This window comes from Gopherus flavomarginatus, chromosome 4, assembly GCF_025201925.1.
Source record: "Gopherus flavomarginatus isolate rGopFla2 chromosome 4, rGopFla2.mat.asm, whole genome shotgun sequence".
NCBI classification, from domain to species: Eukaryota; Metazoa; Chordata; order Testudines; family Testudinidae; genus Gopherus; species Gopherus flavomarginatus.
The window spans coordinates 149,812,727-149,829,629 of NC_066620.1; the positions used below are offsets into that span (position 1 = coordinate 149,812,727).

General features: G+C 39.9%; 2 protein-coding genes across 2 annotated transcripts in view; both read right to left on the reverse strand.

The window, feature by feature from the left end:
- The window catches only part of ORC3 (origin recognition complex subunit 3), a 260,786-nt gene extending 254,373 nt beyond the window's left edge, over positions 1 to 6,413 (reverse strand). The window contains exon 1 of the mRNA XM_050950111.1: positions 6,409 to 6,413. The gene's annotated coding sequence lies outside the window, so the exon portion shown is untranslated. The remainder of the gene's footprint in view (positions 1 to 6,408) is intronic.
- C4H6orf163 (chromosome 4 C6orf163 homolog) lies at positions 827 to 16,903 on the reverse strand. The gene is made up of 5 exons (XM_050950173.1): positions 16,569 to 16,903; positions 7,036 to 7,130; positions 4,192 to 4,299; positions 3,044 to 3,246; positions 827 to 1,265 (listed from the first exon to the last, which is right to left on the reverse strand). Exons 1-5 carry the CDS (start codon positions 16,714 to 16,716, stop codon positions 827 to 829), a joined length of 993 nt encoding a protein of 330 aa, XP_050806130.1. The 5' UTR covers positions 16,717 to 16,903.

Here is a 16,903-nt window from a genome sequence, read left to right on the forward strand (position 1 = left end):
CTGCCAGAATTTCCTACTTATCATTTTGTCAAGAAATCAAAGAGCAGAGGTTTAAACTATCAAACCTAGTGGATTTCCTAAGATCCAGAGAGCTCTTAGATGATCCATGGAATCCCTGTGCAACCTCAAAGCCACTCTGCTGGTGCAATGCTGCCACAGACTGACTGTCTCACAGATGTGCAGTAAGGAAGGGGAGCCTGGGTGATGAAAACTGCCTTAAGAAATGTTAACTCTCAGTTAAACATCCTCAGAGTCTGCAGGAAGAATATAACAAAGAGCAGCAGTTCCTGGTCCTAACCCTAAAATCCCCCAAACCAATGACCCAGTAGAGCTGCACCAGAGGAGAATTCTGCACAGTTCCCCGGGATAGGAGGAGCATGTAGCAGAGCTGGTACTTCTTTCTTCAGTAACCCCTGTCCAGGATTCACTTCGCTTTCACTACTTCAAATATTGCCTTTAGTTTTTTTTTTTTTTTTTAAGAAAAAGTGTTTTTTGTTCACTAGAAAGTGGCTGAATGGATTTTCCTCACGCTTCAAAAAAGTGTCTTTGGGCTAATATCAAGCACGCGAAACTGCAGCTCAAAAGTTTTTGAGACAGGAGATTATTATAATGGAAGTAGAGGTGTAATCTTAACTTTACCATTTGTAGGAGAGAATATGAATATATCCTGCCTAAGCTTGGTGCATTAATTAATATGTAATAATTATTTTTCCTTTACCTACAGGGACTCATGTTTAATGCAGTGAACAGAAATTGATTTATTTTTCAGCATTACTTACTGGAAGTGCTGATCTGCACTTGCAGCAAATCTCACACTGATTCTGTCTTACATTCCTTTGTCATTATCTGTTTCCTTTTTTGTATCCCTGTGTTCAAGTCTCTTTCTGAATGGCAGGATAAAATCTGCTTGTCCTGGGGTCAGCTTAGGAAATGTAATATCAATGTAGTTTTGAAAAGATTGTCTTGTTTCTTCTATTTCAGCTTCCAGGTTGTCTTTCCAAGCTGTCATGCTTTCCAGCTGTTGGGTAAGAAGCTGTACTTGAGCTTTTGTCTCTCTCAGGCTGGCCGTCACTTCTCCATATATGGCCTGATGTGTTTTCTCTGCTTCTTTGAGCTGTTTTTCAGCCTCCTCTTGATTCTCTTTTTGAGTGATGTCCAAGACAACACTCATTTCATAAAGTTTTTCTTTTTTTAATTGAGCCAGGTTCTTCTGATGTATTTCGTTAGCCAATATCCCAGCTTCCTGGAGTTGCTCTGTGTACTTTCTGTTAAAAAGTTAATTGATTTGTTAAGTAACATTGATAGGTTTATTGCATTATGAATGATTATTAAAGATTACTTAAAGTTTATTCACTGTACAATTATAAAGTTTCTGATTTTGTTAAAATATAAGTGAAGTTATAACATGAAATAAAATTACAACAGGACTAAAACAGAATAACAGAAAGACTGTAGGGGCAGATCCGCTGATACTGTAAATCAGCATAGCTCCACTGGCTTAAATGGAGCTGTACTGATTTACACCAGTGGAAGATCAGTTCCAACATGTATACCAAATGGTATTATTTTAATTGTGCTTGTGTCAAGGTGAAAAGTATTACAATACTCAAAATAAATGTAAAATTAAACAAATAAAGTGTGGGGAGGGAAGGGGAACGAACATGAAGAATCAGTTTTGTATTCTGTATTTTAACTTTAAATAATTTTTTTTATAGTGCTGTTCCAAATTGGAATGTTTCCCTGAATTGGGGCTAAACATTGATTTGTAGCCTGGAAATGTACTTCTAATTTTTGTTTTAAGTTTTATCAAACACACCTGTGTTCAGTACAACTACTAAAATAAGCCAAGAAACTATATAAAATATATAACAGTGCCCAAACACAATGGATGCAATTCAGCGAAGCTGGCTCAGGGAAATATAAAGGATATCCCCATGGTGTGCTCAGCATCAGTCAAGTCCATTGTGCCAGAGGGGAAATTCTCCCAGCTGTTCCACTTTGCAGAGGACTTTTTATTTTCACCAGGTCCCATAGGAACTCAGCTGACAGGGGAATCAGAAGATACCAGCTAAGATGATGTTGTAGTTTATCTGTGGAAAAAAGGACTGCAGGACTGGGTCCTGTTTTCATTGTGAGAATGGATCTATTCTGAAAAATGGCTTTTAAAAAGGGAACATTCTTACCCAACAGATCTGCTCTCTGAGTTTTTAGAATTACTTCTGACATTAGTGACAAAAGTAAATCTTACTACTCTCTAATCTTTTGGGAAAGGGAGCAGGATATTATTAGGTATCAAACACTGTTAACTTAATTAACTAAATTCCACTTGTAGGGCCAGCTGTTGTCCTCAGTTTAACCTGTAAAATCCCATTGCAATTAAATGAAGACAATGGGTTTTGTACATTGTAAGCGAGGGCAGAATTTGACCTGCTAAATCTTTATTTCTGGTGATGACACACAAAAACAAAGCTTGACTTTCAGGTTCCAGGATAAGTTTATGGTGCTGGCAATTAGAAAAAAAAATGTTGCTTCTAACCTAAGTAAATTTGGTGTGAAATTGTGAAATGCAATAAACCTGAAAGCCCACAATGCTAATTTCAGTCGCTTTTCAGAGTAAAGTCACCTTTTGAATTTCAGGTATGAAATATTTTTAAAAGATACTGATCTATTTCTTGAAAGTCTGGGGATGATCAACATTGATGTACTCAAGTCTTGTTTCTTTAGTTACATGTTTCAGTATACTTTGTATGAATTCCATAGGTAGAATTCTAGTTAGGACATCAGTGCTTAGAAGATGAAGATGGCTGTAGGGTGACCAGATGTCTCAATTTTATAGAGGCAGTCCCGATATTTGATGCTTTTTCTTATAGAGAAGCATATTACCCCTCATCCCCGTCCCAATTTTTCACACTTCCTGTCTGGTCACCCTACATGGGTGCCACAGAAAACCCTTAGGATATTTTGCTTACTGCTGGTGTATGCATTTTTGCTTATTGTTATAAAAATGGATGAACAGTTAAACTTTAGAAAATGGCAAGAATACTTTTGCTGCTTGGCCATGGCTTGGGATGCTGTCTGCCTCTCCTGTTTTCTGGCTTCCGCTACAGCGTGCATCTTTTCCAAAGCACACTCCATCAGGATGCGCTGAAGTTTGTGAGCCATGCGCTGCTCTGCAGCTTCAGATTCCCTCTTCAGCTCATTTTCCAGGTACCGCTGCATCTCTCTCTTAATTTTTATCACTGCTTCCTTCAGAAACATTTAATGTAAATTTAAATAGTGAATAAAACGTATTGTTCACTCCCTGTTCCACTCAGTGCAAGACACGTTCTTTTGACCTTCCTTCTCTAACATCAACACACAACAAAACACTCCAGTGCACACACTTCTCCCACTGGAGAGAGAATGTGACACAGATGATGGTCCCGTTGCTTAAAGCACTTTTGGAAAGCCCTCAGATACTTCAGTGATAGAAAAACCTATAGAATAAAATGCTATAGAAGCTTAATTGCTGTTTGTAGTTTTCTTCCTTTGTATTTATATTTGTGTTTGCATCTTTTATCATATATTCCAGCATGCAAATTACGCATGTTGTTGAGTCTATACAGTAAAACATTATAATTTGCATGCTCAGTTTAGAGGTATATGTATAGATAGATACACATACACACTTTAATATACTTTTAATTATTTCTATTTTTTAAATTTAGGCTCCAGTTCAGCAAACCATTTAAACATCTGCTTAGCTTTGGTATCAAAGGAATTTAAGAATGTGCTGAAAATTAATCCCATCTTTAACTGCCATGCTAAATAGAAATTGCTTAAAGTTAAGCGTGTGCTCAAGCAGTTTGCTGAACTGGGGCCTTAATAGGGCATCTGTCACAAAACAACTAAGTTTCATACAATAAAAAGGAAAGTATAGAATGCTAAAAACCAACCAGAAGGAACTAGCTAACCCAAGTATCTTAACAAACAGAACCAAATAATCTGGCATAAGGAAAAATGCAGTGATTCTCAAGGCAAGCTACCCCATCAAACAACATGACTCAATTCCCAACTGATACAAAACAATAGCAATGTACAAGCACAAATAGTATGACAACGTATTGTTGAGAAAGTAATTCAGTTCCATAGTTGGACATTTCTACGGTAAGATATTTGGCATATTAAAAATGGAAGCAAGTGACTCCAAACCTTTAGTTCCTTTTCATGCTTTTTTTTTAGGTCTTCTAAAAAACTGTTGTGTTCAGCTGTTGCCTGATCAAGGGCTTGTTCCACTGCATCTTCTTTTTCTACTTTAGCCTTAAAAACAATAATCATAGCCCGACTGCAGTTAGCTAAAGATCTGTTTACATAGTATTCTGACTTGGATCAGAGATTATTGTAATCAATAGCTTTATTGTTTTTCATTAAAAAATTAGAGACAGATCAATCTATATGAAGTGATAACATATGTGGTGTTTCTGGCTATTTGATAAAATTGTTACACTGATCTTTGGAAAATTGCCAGTACAGTGATCAATATTAAAAAGTGGGCATTTGCTAACACTGTACCATACAATGTCATTGAGATACCAGAGTTTTGTTACCTTTTGTAAGCATAGCGGGCAACTCTGGATCTCACATAGCACTGTGTGGGAAAGGATTGGCAAATGTTGATATTTTAGTAGTGATCACAGTGTGTTTCAGAGACAAAATTTTGATGTAACATTTGTTTAAATTCTTCATAATGTGAAAAATGTGCCTTGCTGAGATTAGATTTGGCAAGTTGGTCAATTGACTGATAAAATAATGTCAGTTGACTGTTCAAGTCACTGCTTATTGTTTGACCATGGTCAAATATTCCAGCAAGAATACCCTGATATAGGCGGAGGCTGACCTTTTTGATTGTATCATGGTGCCATCTATTAGCAAACTTAAAGGTCTTAATCACTCATTTTACTACATGCTAATGCCACCTGTTGGGGAAAAGATGAACTAATTGAAAGGTGAGCATCTTGATTGGCTGGTATGTTCTAGAACAAATATTGTTTGTATGTATCTCTTTAGTTGTATACCAGGCCATCAGTGTACATGGTGGCTTACAAAGCACATTAAACAAGTTAAAAGACACAGTCCCTGCCCTCAAAGAGCTTGCAATCTAAACTGACTAGACAAACATATGGAAATTAACTCAGAAGGGAGTAGGTGTGGGAGAGGAGGGTTTACACTCATTAAACCTCCCCCTACCCCGACACAAAGAGAAAACATGGACAGCCATTAAGTTACCTGAAGAGATGGCCTGCTGCCTACCTAGCATAAGTGCATTTTAAAATGACTTTTTTCTTTTATGGTTGCTATGTGTTTGTTTGATTTCTGTTTTATTTCATTTTTATTTTCTTTTGTAACTGTTCAGTCTTGAATACCGTTCACATTTAAGTGCTAACCTAACATCGCTGAACTTCATTGTGTTTTGCATTTTTTCTGAGTTAAAATAACTCAGTTAAGTAATTTGGGGGTTTTTGTAAGTAGGCATAAGTATCTAAGACTAAGCTTACTGGAGACCATAAAGTCTTACTCTTTTCTGTTACTGTTGTATTAAATTAATGCTTTAAAATATTTTACCACTTTTGACATTATTTGACAAAATTTGACAAGTAAGTTGACCGGTTGTTTTTAGATGGTCAAATGCCCAAGTTAGTTGAGCTTGATAGCTAGAGGATCAAATTCACGTGCAAATTTGTGCATACAGAACCTGCTCTTAGTTACACTGGTGTCAATGGGAGTTCTGCTATTCCTTGTGTGCCGAATTTGGTACTTATGCAATAACAACTGTAGAATTATTATTGTCTTTTACATAAACAAGCATTGATAATTGTTTAAAAATAAATGTAGTATTAAAAAAATTATTTAACCTGTGAACTGCATGTTCTTTCCAGTATTTCTAGATTTAAAGTAAAAAACGAACAAGCAGATGAAGATGAACTGATATTAACTCTCAGTTCAAACACAGATGGCACCTGACTCTTGCTTTTAGGGTGGCTGAGAGTGAGCACCAGGAGCTCCTGAGAAGTAGGAGGGGGCCACCTGTGCCCAGATCATAGCCCCACCCCCCTGCTCTGCCCTGAGGCCCCACCCCTGCTCAGTCATCTCCCCATGAGGCTCCTCCTGCACTAGGGGGGTGCTGGAACAATTTGTATAGCAGGGGTGCTGAGAGCCATTGAACCAAACTGTAAACCCTTCATGTAATGGAAACCATTTCAAGCCATGGAGTGCGGCAGCACCCCCCACACTCTTAGTTCCAGCACCTATGTCCTACATGCCACCTCTGCTCTTCCCTGAGGCCTCACTCCTGCTTGGCCTCTTCCCCTGAGGTTCTGCCCCTACTCTGCCTCTTCCCACCCCTGCTCCACCTCTTCCCCTAAGACCCACCTCTGCCCGCTCCTCTGCGCCCCCTCCCTTGAGGCCCCTTGCCTACTGCCTGCTCCTCTCTGCCCCCTCTTCCAAGGCCCCCTGCCTGCCCACCGCTCGTTTCTCTCTGCCCTCTCCTCCAAACCCCTGCCTGCCACTCACTCCTCTCTGCTCCCGCCTTCAATGCTCCCCTGCCCACTGCTTGCTCCTTTCTGTCCCCTCCTGCCTTAAGAGCGAGCGATGGGGCAAGAGGGGGTGTAGAGGAGTGAGCAGAGGGTGGGGCTTTGGGGGAAGAGGTGGAGCAGGAACGGGAAGAGGAGGTGCAGGGGAGGGGCCATGGGGGAAGAGGCCAAGCAGAGCAGGGCCTCCGGGCAGAGCATGGGCGGGGCCATGGTCTGGGCACCGGTGGCCCCCCACTTCTCGGGAGCTTCCAGCGACAGCACTCCAAAGGTGCCGGGTGGGCCCGCCTCCAAAGGGGGGTGCACCGCATCGGGCATTTTTTGCCCCATTTGGGAAGGCTTAGCTCTCCAAGCCTCTTATACCTGCCTCCCATGAGCTCAAAGGCATTTATCCACAATTTGCATGCTACAACACAGATTCCATAATTATAAATGTTAATTTCAATGATAGTAGTGTAACTTAATTTACCTGAAACCATAGTTCGGCTTTAATTTTTTCAATCCGTTCTTTTACTTCTAATTCCTTCTTTTCACATTGTTCTTGTTGAAGATCTGCCCCGAGCTCTGTATTCAACAGAAATGAATCATGTACATGTTACAAGTATAAAGAAACTGTAAACAGTCTCCTGCCCATTAGCTTGATTTGATATTTTAAAAAATAAAAAAAAGATACACAATGTGAATTCTCACTGCAGACAGTATTTATAATGTAAATATTGTTAATACAGTGTCTTAAGTGTATGTACTGCTTTAAAAACAGGGACTCTGCTCAAGGAGCATACAGTCTAGGGACCTGATTTTATGAGGTGCTGTGGGCCCACAATTCCCATTGATTGATGGCTATTTGGTGACCTATATGAAATAAATTTGGTGGTCTTAGTCTATTTCCTAGCAAACAAATGTTGACTTCACCCAGTCTACCACAACGGCTGGCACTAATTCTCTCCATTATTAGTCCACATAGTAGAAATAGGCGCTGAGTAGGCATTTGGACTAAACTGCCATCTCAATCCAGAAGTTAATTTCTTCAAAACAGAATTAAGGCACATTGATGGGGCAGTTTGGAGAGTCATCACTGTCGCCACAAATGTTGTATCCATTTTGTAGATAATAGAAGCTGCCAACTCCAGGGTTGTCTAGCTCAGTATCTTTCAACAATATCAAGTTCACTATAGCCATGTTAGTTTGGAACCATGTGTATCAATATGTGCACTAAGGGTAACAACCACTCTACCAGAAGGACACATCTAGGCCAAATCTACTCAAGCCACATCTACACTATGGGGATTATAGAGACATAGCTATGGTGCCATAGCTATGCCAGCATAACCCCACAGTGTAGATAGCCTACAGCGAGGGGCTGGTGATTCTGTCACTGTAGAAATGACTCCTCACTGAGCAACACTGGATAGATTGACAAAAGCATTCTTCCATTCACCTAGCTGCGTCTCCACCGAGGATTAGGTTGGCATAGCTATGGTGCTCGGGTGGGGCGTGGGGGTTGATTTTTCACATCCTTGAGCACTACAGCTATGTTGACCTAAATTTTAAATGTAGATCAGACCTTAGGCAGGAAAAAAAAACCCCAAAACTATCATCAAACCTGGGACTGTTGATGTCTTAAAAGAGTAGTTTGTGAGTACATAGGAGGCACATTTTCAATTTAGTAAGGTATAGTTAATAAGAAATCATAATCTATGATGTAATTTGTAGTGTCTGACTACTTTGGTGAGACTATTCTCCATTAATTGAATTTCATACAAGATATCATTTTTTATACTGAGAATACTGACTTTTGAAAATTATCTTATTTTTTTCTGGCCTATGTGGGGAAAAGCCCAACAGGGGCTACATGTCTGATATACTATGCTGTAAAGAATAGTATAGTGTACTGGAATTTGCTACAAAGCGGCACGTTTTCATGACTGGCACATGCATTAGGCATATAATTGCGCTAAACTAGCTGCGATAATAATTCTGTTAATAAGCTTCACATAAATATGAGTGTGAATCTATGAAGGCAGTATATACAAAGAACATGAGTGAATGACAAGTAACGGGCTTAGAGAGAGACAAAGTGGGTGAAGTAATATCTTTTATTGGACCAACTTCTGTTGGTGAGAGAGACAAGATTTCACGTTACACACTCTTCTTCAGGTCTGTGAAACATACTGTCACAGCTAAATACAAGGTGGAACAGATGGTTTAGCATAAGTAGTTAACACATATTTCAAGGGACTATTCAAAGTGAAGTGGCCCATTAACACACCTTCAGCCATCAGGTGGGGGAGGGGCCGGGAAAGGAAGTGGGTGTTAGTGGGTTACAGATTGTTGTAATAAGCCAAAAAATCCATTGTCTCTATTCAGTCCATGATTTTTATTGTCTAGCAAAGTTATGAATTTAAACGCCCAGGCTCATCTTTTGAAAGTATTGTGCATGTTTCCTCTGTGGATGATAGGTCAGATATATAGAATGATTGCTTTGTGAAAAGTATTCAACCACAGGTGATATGGTGTTTTTGGCTTTTATCATTTTTCTGGGTGACTTCATTTGAGAGCATAGTGATTGTCTGGTTTCACGCGTATAGCTGTTATTGGAACGTTTACTGTACTGGATGAGGTACAGCACATGTTGTCATAGGCATGTGTAAGGACCAGGATCTTGAATCGTGCGTTGTGGGGGGTATTGATCATTGCAGCAGTGGAGGTATGTCTGCAAGTTTTGCATCTGTTGTTCTGGTAGAGACTGATGCCACTTTGAGTTGGTGTGTCCTGGTCTATGGAGAGGTTGATTCTGATGGTGAGGTTGGGGAGTTGTTTGAAGGCCAGAAGAGGCGAGTTCTGGAAAGATTTATTTCAGGATGGGGTCCCTCTAGACTATGAGTTGTAGTTGTTTGATGATACTCCATAGGGGTTCCAGTGTGAGGTGGTAGGTGACAACTAGGGGTGCTTTAGGGCAGTCAGAGGGGGCTTTATTTCTATATTGAAACAGGTTCTCTTCGGGTATTTTGGTGGTCTGTTCCATGACATAATCTTCTTCTCTAGTGGTGTGTCCTTGTCTGTTGAAGGTAGTTTTGAGTGTGTTAAGATGTATAACTTGGACTTTCTCCTTGGAGTATATTCTGTGGTATCTGAATGCCTGGCTGTAGATAGCAGATTTTTGGGGCATTTGGGGTGATTACTGGATCACTGAAGGTAGGTGTGGTGATTTGTGGGTTTCTTGTATATAGTTGTCTGTAGAGTTCCATTGTTGAAGCTGATCGTAGTGTCCACCCATACAATATATTGAAAAGTAAAAGAGGGAAATAATCTAAAACAGGACATTTTAAAGAGGCTTCTAGTGTGTTTTATGTGGCCTATGTCAACTGTAAGCTTGTCTTCTAGGCAAAGCTGGCCTTATCATGAGGTGAACTGAGGTGGCCGCCTCAGGTGCCAGACTAGGGAGGAGGTGGGGCGCCATTAGGACCCAGAGTGTAGAAATTTGTGTCTGCTGTTGGTGCATATGTATTCTCTCAGCTCTAGATGCACAGAGATGGTGGAGTGCTGTGCTAGAGGAGGGCACAAGAGACAGAACAGGCAGGCAGGACAAAAGGTGAGAGAAAATAACAGAAAGCAGCAGGAGCTGAAGGGAGAGAGAGGAGGAGGAGCCTCTTATGTACCTCTCTAGCACCCCCAGGAGCCTGGACTGATTAACACCAGCTTCTCAGGGAGCTTTCTGTTTCCTGCTGCTTCCCTGAACCCACTTGAGGAGAACAGGCAGTCAACTAAAGTAGTAGGAGCCAGTGAGGCCCTTAAGATGCTGATATCTTCCCTCACTCAGGCTCTGCTACCAGCCTGTTTATTTGTCCCCTTCAATTGAGTGTTGAGAGCCACTATAGCTGGCACAGAACAGCAGTCATGAGTGAAAGAAGAAAACGCCCCTCTGGGGCAGCATTCAGAAAAAGAAAGAAGCAAAGGAAGCTTTTCTATCTAAGCGGAAGGAGCTCTCCTGAGATACATAGACACAAATGTTCACGGTGAGCCTTCCGGCGCCAGTGAGGATGTGAGTGGTGAGGAGATGCCTGATCTTCCAGTTAGTCAGAGTGCAGGTGACCTGGCAGCTACTGCAGCATCCATATCTCCATCTCAGATGGATGTAACCATGCACATTCCTGAAGAACAGTGTAGACCAGAGAAGAGTGTGACGGAGGTGCAAGAAACAGCTGCTGTTGAATTTAGTTCCTCAAGTCTACATGATCCAGGACTGTGGACCCACTTGAGCAGTAGCCTGAGTGACTTCCTTGTACCGCATGGGCCACAGCAAGTGAAAAACTTCATGTTCCCCAAAGACAATGAAAAGAGAAGTTTTCATCCAACACATTACTGGTGTGAAATCCCCAATGGTGACAAAGTGGAGAGACCATGGCTTATGCACTCAAAAACCCAGAATGCTGCATACTGTTTCTGTTGCAAACTCTTCCACTCTAATGTTCCAGCCACCTTGGGTTCTACAGGAACAAAGGACTGGAAAACTCGAGCTAGAGATCTGACATGCCATGAGAAGGCAGCAAATCACCAGAGAGCATTCAATAGGTGGAAAGAGCTTGAGATGAGACTAAATTAAAGGTGTGAGAATGCTTGCTACCCAAAACCTAGCACTGCGTGGCACTTCAGATCAGCTGCATGTGCCAAACAATGCAAACTTCCTTAAAATTGTGGAGCTGATGGCTGAGTTTGATGCTGTACTCCAGGAGCATCTAAGAAGAGTCACCACCCAAGAAATGTACACACACCACTACCTTGGAAAACCAATTCAAAATGAGATTATACAGTTACTGGCAACAAAACTCAAACAGAAGATTGTGCCAGATCTGAAGTCAGCAAGATACTACTCTGTTATTCTGGACTGCACACCTGACATCAGCCATCTAGAATAAATGACTTTACTGGTGCTTTTTGTAACAACAACAGAACCTAGTGAAAATGTCCCTGCAATGGTGACTGTCAGAGCATTTTCTAAAATTTATTGACATTGATGATACTACAGGAGCTGGTATGACAAATTTGATTCTTAAAAAGCTGGAAGATATGGGAATTGTGATAGCCGACATGAGAGGTCAGGGCTACGATAATGGTGCCAACACGAGAGGAAAGAATGGAGGAGTGCAGACATGGATCTGAGAGTTAAACCCTTGAGTTTTTTTGTCCCAGGCAGTTCTCATTCATTGAACTTGGTGGTCAGTGATGCAGCTTCAGCTTCTAGTGAGGCTGCTGAATTTTTTAATGTAATTCAAAGCATCTATGTATTTTTCTGTGCATCAATTCATTGATGGCAAATTTTGAAGCAACATCTGGCAACATCCTCTCTGACCCTGAAACCACTGAGTGCCACATGATGGGAAAGTTGAGAGGAGGCGATAAAGCCTATCAAACATAAAATTGGGAAGATGGATGCTGCCATAGTTGCCACTATGGAGGATAATGCTATAACAGGAACTGTTCATGGGAGAACAGTGGCAGAAGGACATGGAATCATCAGAAACATACATAACTTCAAATTTCTGTGTGGCTTAGTGTTGTGGCATGACATACTGTTTGAAATAAATGTTGTAAGCAAGAGACTTCAAGGTGTTGACCTTGATATATCTGGAGCAATGGAACAACTGGACAAAGCAAACTCATACCTACATTCTTACCGGTCAGATGAGGGATTTCAAAACGTTCTGAAGAGTGCACAGAAGTTGGCAGAGGAACTTCACACTGAAGCTATTTTCTCACCCATTCAAGAATACAAGAGTCACCGAAGAAGAAGAAGACATTTTGATTACGAGGCACGGGATAATCTCATAAGAGACCCCAAACAACAATTCAAAGTTGAATTCTTTAACCAGGTTCTAGATTGTGCAGTAAAGTCAGTTGAAGAATGTTTCATGCAGCTCAAGGAACACAGCAGTATATTTGGGATGTTGTATGATATTCCAAAACTCCTCACTATACCTGAAGATGTACACCAGCAATGCAGGGCATTAGAGACAGTATTGACACATGATGACATGCGCGATATGATGCAAGTGATTTAGGTGATGAACTGAAAGCCCTTTCAAGATACATTTCAGCAGGATCAACTCCAAAGGCTGTTCTGGAATATATGTGCACAAATAAGATGACCATTCTCTTTCCGAATGCTTTCCAAATGTTGCTCTGCGCATACTTCTAACACTTCCTGTAACAGTTGCCAGTGGAGAACGCAACTTCTCCAAGCTAAAGTTAATAAAAATACATCGACGCTCCACAATGACGCAGGAGAGGCTCAATAGAGCATGAGCTGGCCTAGACTGTGGACCTCCAGGAAGCAGTTCAAATCTTTGCAATCAAGAAGGCATGGTAAGCACCACTTTGATTATTCAAACAGATAAAAATGCCAGTGTTTACTATGCAGACACGAAAAGTTACATTTGCTGTTCAGGTGTTTGAAAGTTAAGTGTTACTTAAAATTTTTGAACAAGGCATTTTAAGTTGTTAGTTCTCCTTTATTGGGGTAGGTAGCAGAGCAATACCATGAGAGGAGTAGAACAGAAAGAAGGCAGAATTGAGACCTTTCAAAGTTTTGCCCCAAGCGAGGGGGCATGTGGGCATCATTTGAGATCCCCGCCTCAGCTGCCAAAATGTTGTGGGCCGGCCCTGCTTCTAGGCGTTCTACAGCCCTGAGCACACTTTTGATGCTTCAAAAGTATTTTGAAAAGCAACTATCCCAAGCTCTAAGAGCTATTGAATAATGACTGAAACCTCTTTGGTAACACATATTATCGAACATAGGCAGTGTGATTCACAATACTAATGTCACTGATCAAAGATCCCTGCAATAGTTAGGTATAGAAATTCTTACTTTATTGATTTACCTCAGACTCTTGCTATTAACATACTAATACTACCATACATTTTCTTTTCATTTTTAAATTATAATTGCAGTATAATAAAAAATCTGGCTATGACCTTAGAGATAGTTTATACAGTAAAAGTTTTGTTATCAGGTATGTTGGGAAAATGGGGGGTGCTGGATAGTCAAAAATTCCAGTTAACCAAGAGTTATACTTACCAGTGGAATACCAATTTTCAAAGAGTTAAAATACAATAAAATGAATAAGTATACAGGTACTCACCAATCCAATAGTAGTACTGCACTGCAGAGTGTTTGGTTTCTTGAAGCACTTAGGCGTGTACAGGTGAAGTTTTCTATACAGTAGGTTATCTTATGACACTGCATATCACTATGAGCAGCACATGGCATATACCCAGATCACTGAAAATACACTTAACACTGAAACTATACTGAACATAATGTAATCTTTCTTTGATGAGTCAGAAGGCACTTCAGGATCTTGCAGTGCCTCAAGGTCATCATTATCAACATCAATTATCATTGTAGATGTAGAAGGTGTAGGAGATTGGGCTGAATCTGTACTAACCCTATGACACACACTGGAAGCTGCTTTTTTGAATAAATCCCTGATATCAGCTTGCTTAATTTTCTTCTGCCTTTTTTGCATAAAAGTAGAGTGCAGAATGTGCCATTGCATAACCTCCTGAGCACTATAACATGGCTGCCTTTCTGCAAATTTAATTATTGTAACAAAAGCTGAAGCAGCCTTTCCCCAAGTTATTTTGTCCTCTTCACTAAAATCTTCTTCGCTGTCTTTATCAGTGTCTTCATGGTCTTTATCAGTGTTTTTGAGTGTCAGCTTCAACCCACTCTTCTATCTCACTTTCATGAAGTTTGTTGATTGGGTGTGAAGGAGCAGCCTTCAACATTTCAAGAATTTGTGCTAATGTGTTTTTTCTAACTCTTATTTTAAAGCCTTCAAATTCATCTTCATCAAAAGATACTTCTGCAAACATAACACTAGACCACAATTTTATCTAAGCTCTTTAATGTTTCACTTTTAACAGAATTCCAGGCAAAAGCAACATTAAAAATTGCATCTTTTATGTTATCACAAGATTGAAAGTCCTGTGTAGTGCCTTCATGACTGATAAGCTTTCTCAGGAAATCTCTTTTGTAATAACATTTCATAGTCTGGATAATGCCCTGGTCCATAGGTTGAATCAATGCAGTAACTTTGGCAGGCAAGAAGATGGTAAAACTATTACCAGACACTAACTCTTTCTCCAGAGTGAGCTCTACAATTGTCGAGCAATAGAATAATTTGCTATCTTCAAGTAAGCCTAGTTTTCTAAAATGTTCTTTCACTGCAGGTAGAAAAACATCATGAAACCAATCATAAAAAACTCTTTGTCCATCCATGAATTACCTTGTGCTTTGTAAACAACAGATAAATGTGCAACACCTTTGAAAGCTCTAGGACGATTATATTTTCTAATCACCAAGAGTTTTATTCTATGCAAGCCTGCAGCATTAGTACATGTAAGAACAGTTAGTCTGTCTTTACTGTGCTAAAAAACAGCAGCACTAAATTCGCTTGCACCTGCTAGGGTAGAATTGGACAAATATCACCAAAATAGGTCAGTTTCATCAGCATTATACATTTGTTCAGGGGATAGATCATGTTCAGCAATTAAATTTCTAAAAAAATTCACAATATTTTTCTGCACTTCATGGTCAGCTGATTTTTGTTCACCAGATACATCTAGCTTTCTAATACCATGATGAAGTTTAAAAAACAAACGCCATCCTTCAGAAAATGCACATGGCTCAGTTAATTGTATTTGCTTATAAAAATCTTTTGCCTTTCAACGAGCATTGGACCAGAGATAGGGGCACCCTCCCATCGTTTCAATTAAAACCATTCATATAAAATACTGTCTAGCTTTTCTAATTTAGGTATATGTAGAGTACAAAGTCATTCAACAGCTTTATTTGACTCACAACTAGCAAAAATTTGAGCAATTGTCCTTTCTGAGCCTTGATGTTGTGTATCATGGACAAGTCAAAATTGTACTCTTGTATCAAAACATTCCTGCTCTTGCCCTTTTCAAGACATGTACAAATATCTTTTTTCTCTTTTAATGTCAACACAACTCTCTTACACTTCTCTCCTTTGCTTTTCGCTGGTATTTTGGATGCCATAATGGTAGGGTGGCATTGATATTTTGCGATAAACACAAGACTATACACCAAGTAATAAACCGTCCGATCACAATGGCGGATATGAACAGAAAGAACAGCATTCGGCTCTTCTTGGATAACTCAAGCGTGGTCCAGCTGCTCTTGGAAATACTTGGGTCCCGAATAGCTTCGGCATTGGTCCCAGTTACTGGATTGAAGATTTGTATGGGAGATATTAGAAATGCTGGTTTCTAGAGCCTTTCCAGCTGGTAAAGTGCTAGATAACACAGCTTTTACTGCATAAGTATGCCAGAGTCCTGTCAGGAACTGTTGTTTCAGGGGCTTGTTTAGGCCCGGTACACAGTTCTGGTAGTAAAGTGTTTAATTGTTTTTTGAAGAGTTGTACCCAGCAAAGTTGTAATGTTGTTGTGGCTACAGTTATTACACAGTTTTCTCTAGCATGATTTCTATTTCTATTTCTTGTCTGTTTAGGAATTGATCTAAAGTCTATTGATGCCAAAGGAGAAATTCCTGTGGACTTTGCACTGAACCCTTGGAGAGTGACAAACTAGGGCCCAGATCCTGAAACAGGAAATGTAAAAGCAGACTTCAGTTTTGTATTGTAACTTTGCCTTACTAAAGAGTTTTAAAAAAATCTTTGTCAAGCACAGTTCTTCTCAATTCCTTTAAGCCTTACTTAAACAACTATTTTCAAATATACTCATACTTAGCTCTCTTTTTTTGCTCCATTGTAAGCAAATCTTTAATACTTTGAGAAGAATAGTTATTTGATCTGTAGTATTTGTACATATTCATGAATAAATACATGTATCCATCTCTGACCAACCAGGAAAGGCCATTGGAAGAGGATGTGAATGTCAAGAATAGAGGCATGTATAAGTATTTTGAATAGCCCCAATTGGAGAATTACAAATGAAGCATTCAGGAAACTAACGTACCTAATATATCCCGATGAGTGTAATACCGTGTTTTGTAAGGCTTATATTCCCGAATCCGTTCAAAAGTAGCAGGTGTAGGTGGTGGTGGTATTATTTTTGAGCATACAGCACAACAAACAAAGGAGCTCAAATCTGGATTCCTAATCATGGTTGTATAAAATATTCAAGGTGGTTACTAAAATGTCCAAACTGCCCTAATCCTTGCAGACAAAATGCTTACTGTTTCTACAGAAAACATGCAGTCCAGTTAAAAGATAAAATCATTCACCATTAGCATGATGTCTAAAACATTTGCCTGCAGGTTAAGTACAAGTGGTGAAGAACTCAATAACATT

Bases quoted from the DNA above. Each gene is read 5' to 3' on its own strand.
- C4H6orf163 (XM_050950173.1), bottom strand. From the start codon at position 16,716: ATGATTAGGAATCCAGATTTGAGCTCCTTTGTTTGTTGTGCTGTATGC. The intron at 7,131-16,568 runs GTACGTTAGTTT...TGTTGAATACAG, and splicing joins CACTCATCGGGATATATTAG to AGCTCGGGGCAGATCTTCAA. The intron at 4,300-7,035 runs GTAAATTAAGTT...ATTGTTTTTAAG, and splicing joins AAGCCGAACTATGGTTTCAG to GCTAAAGTAGAAAAAGAAGA.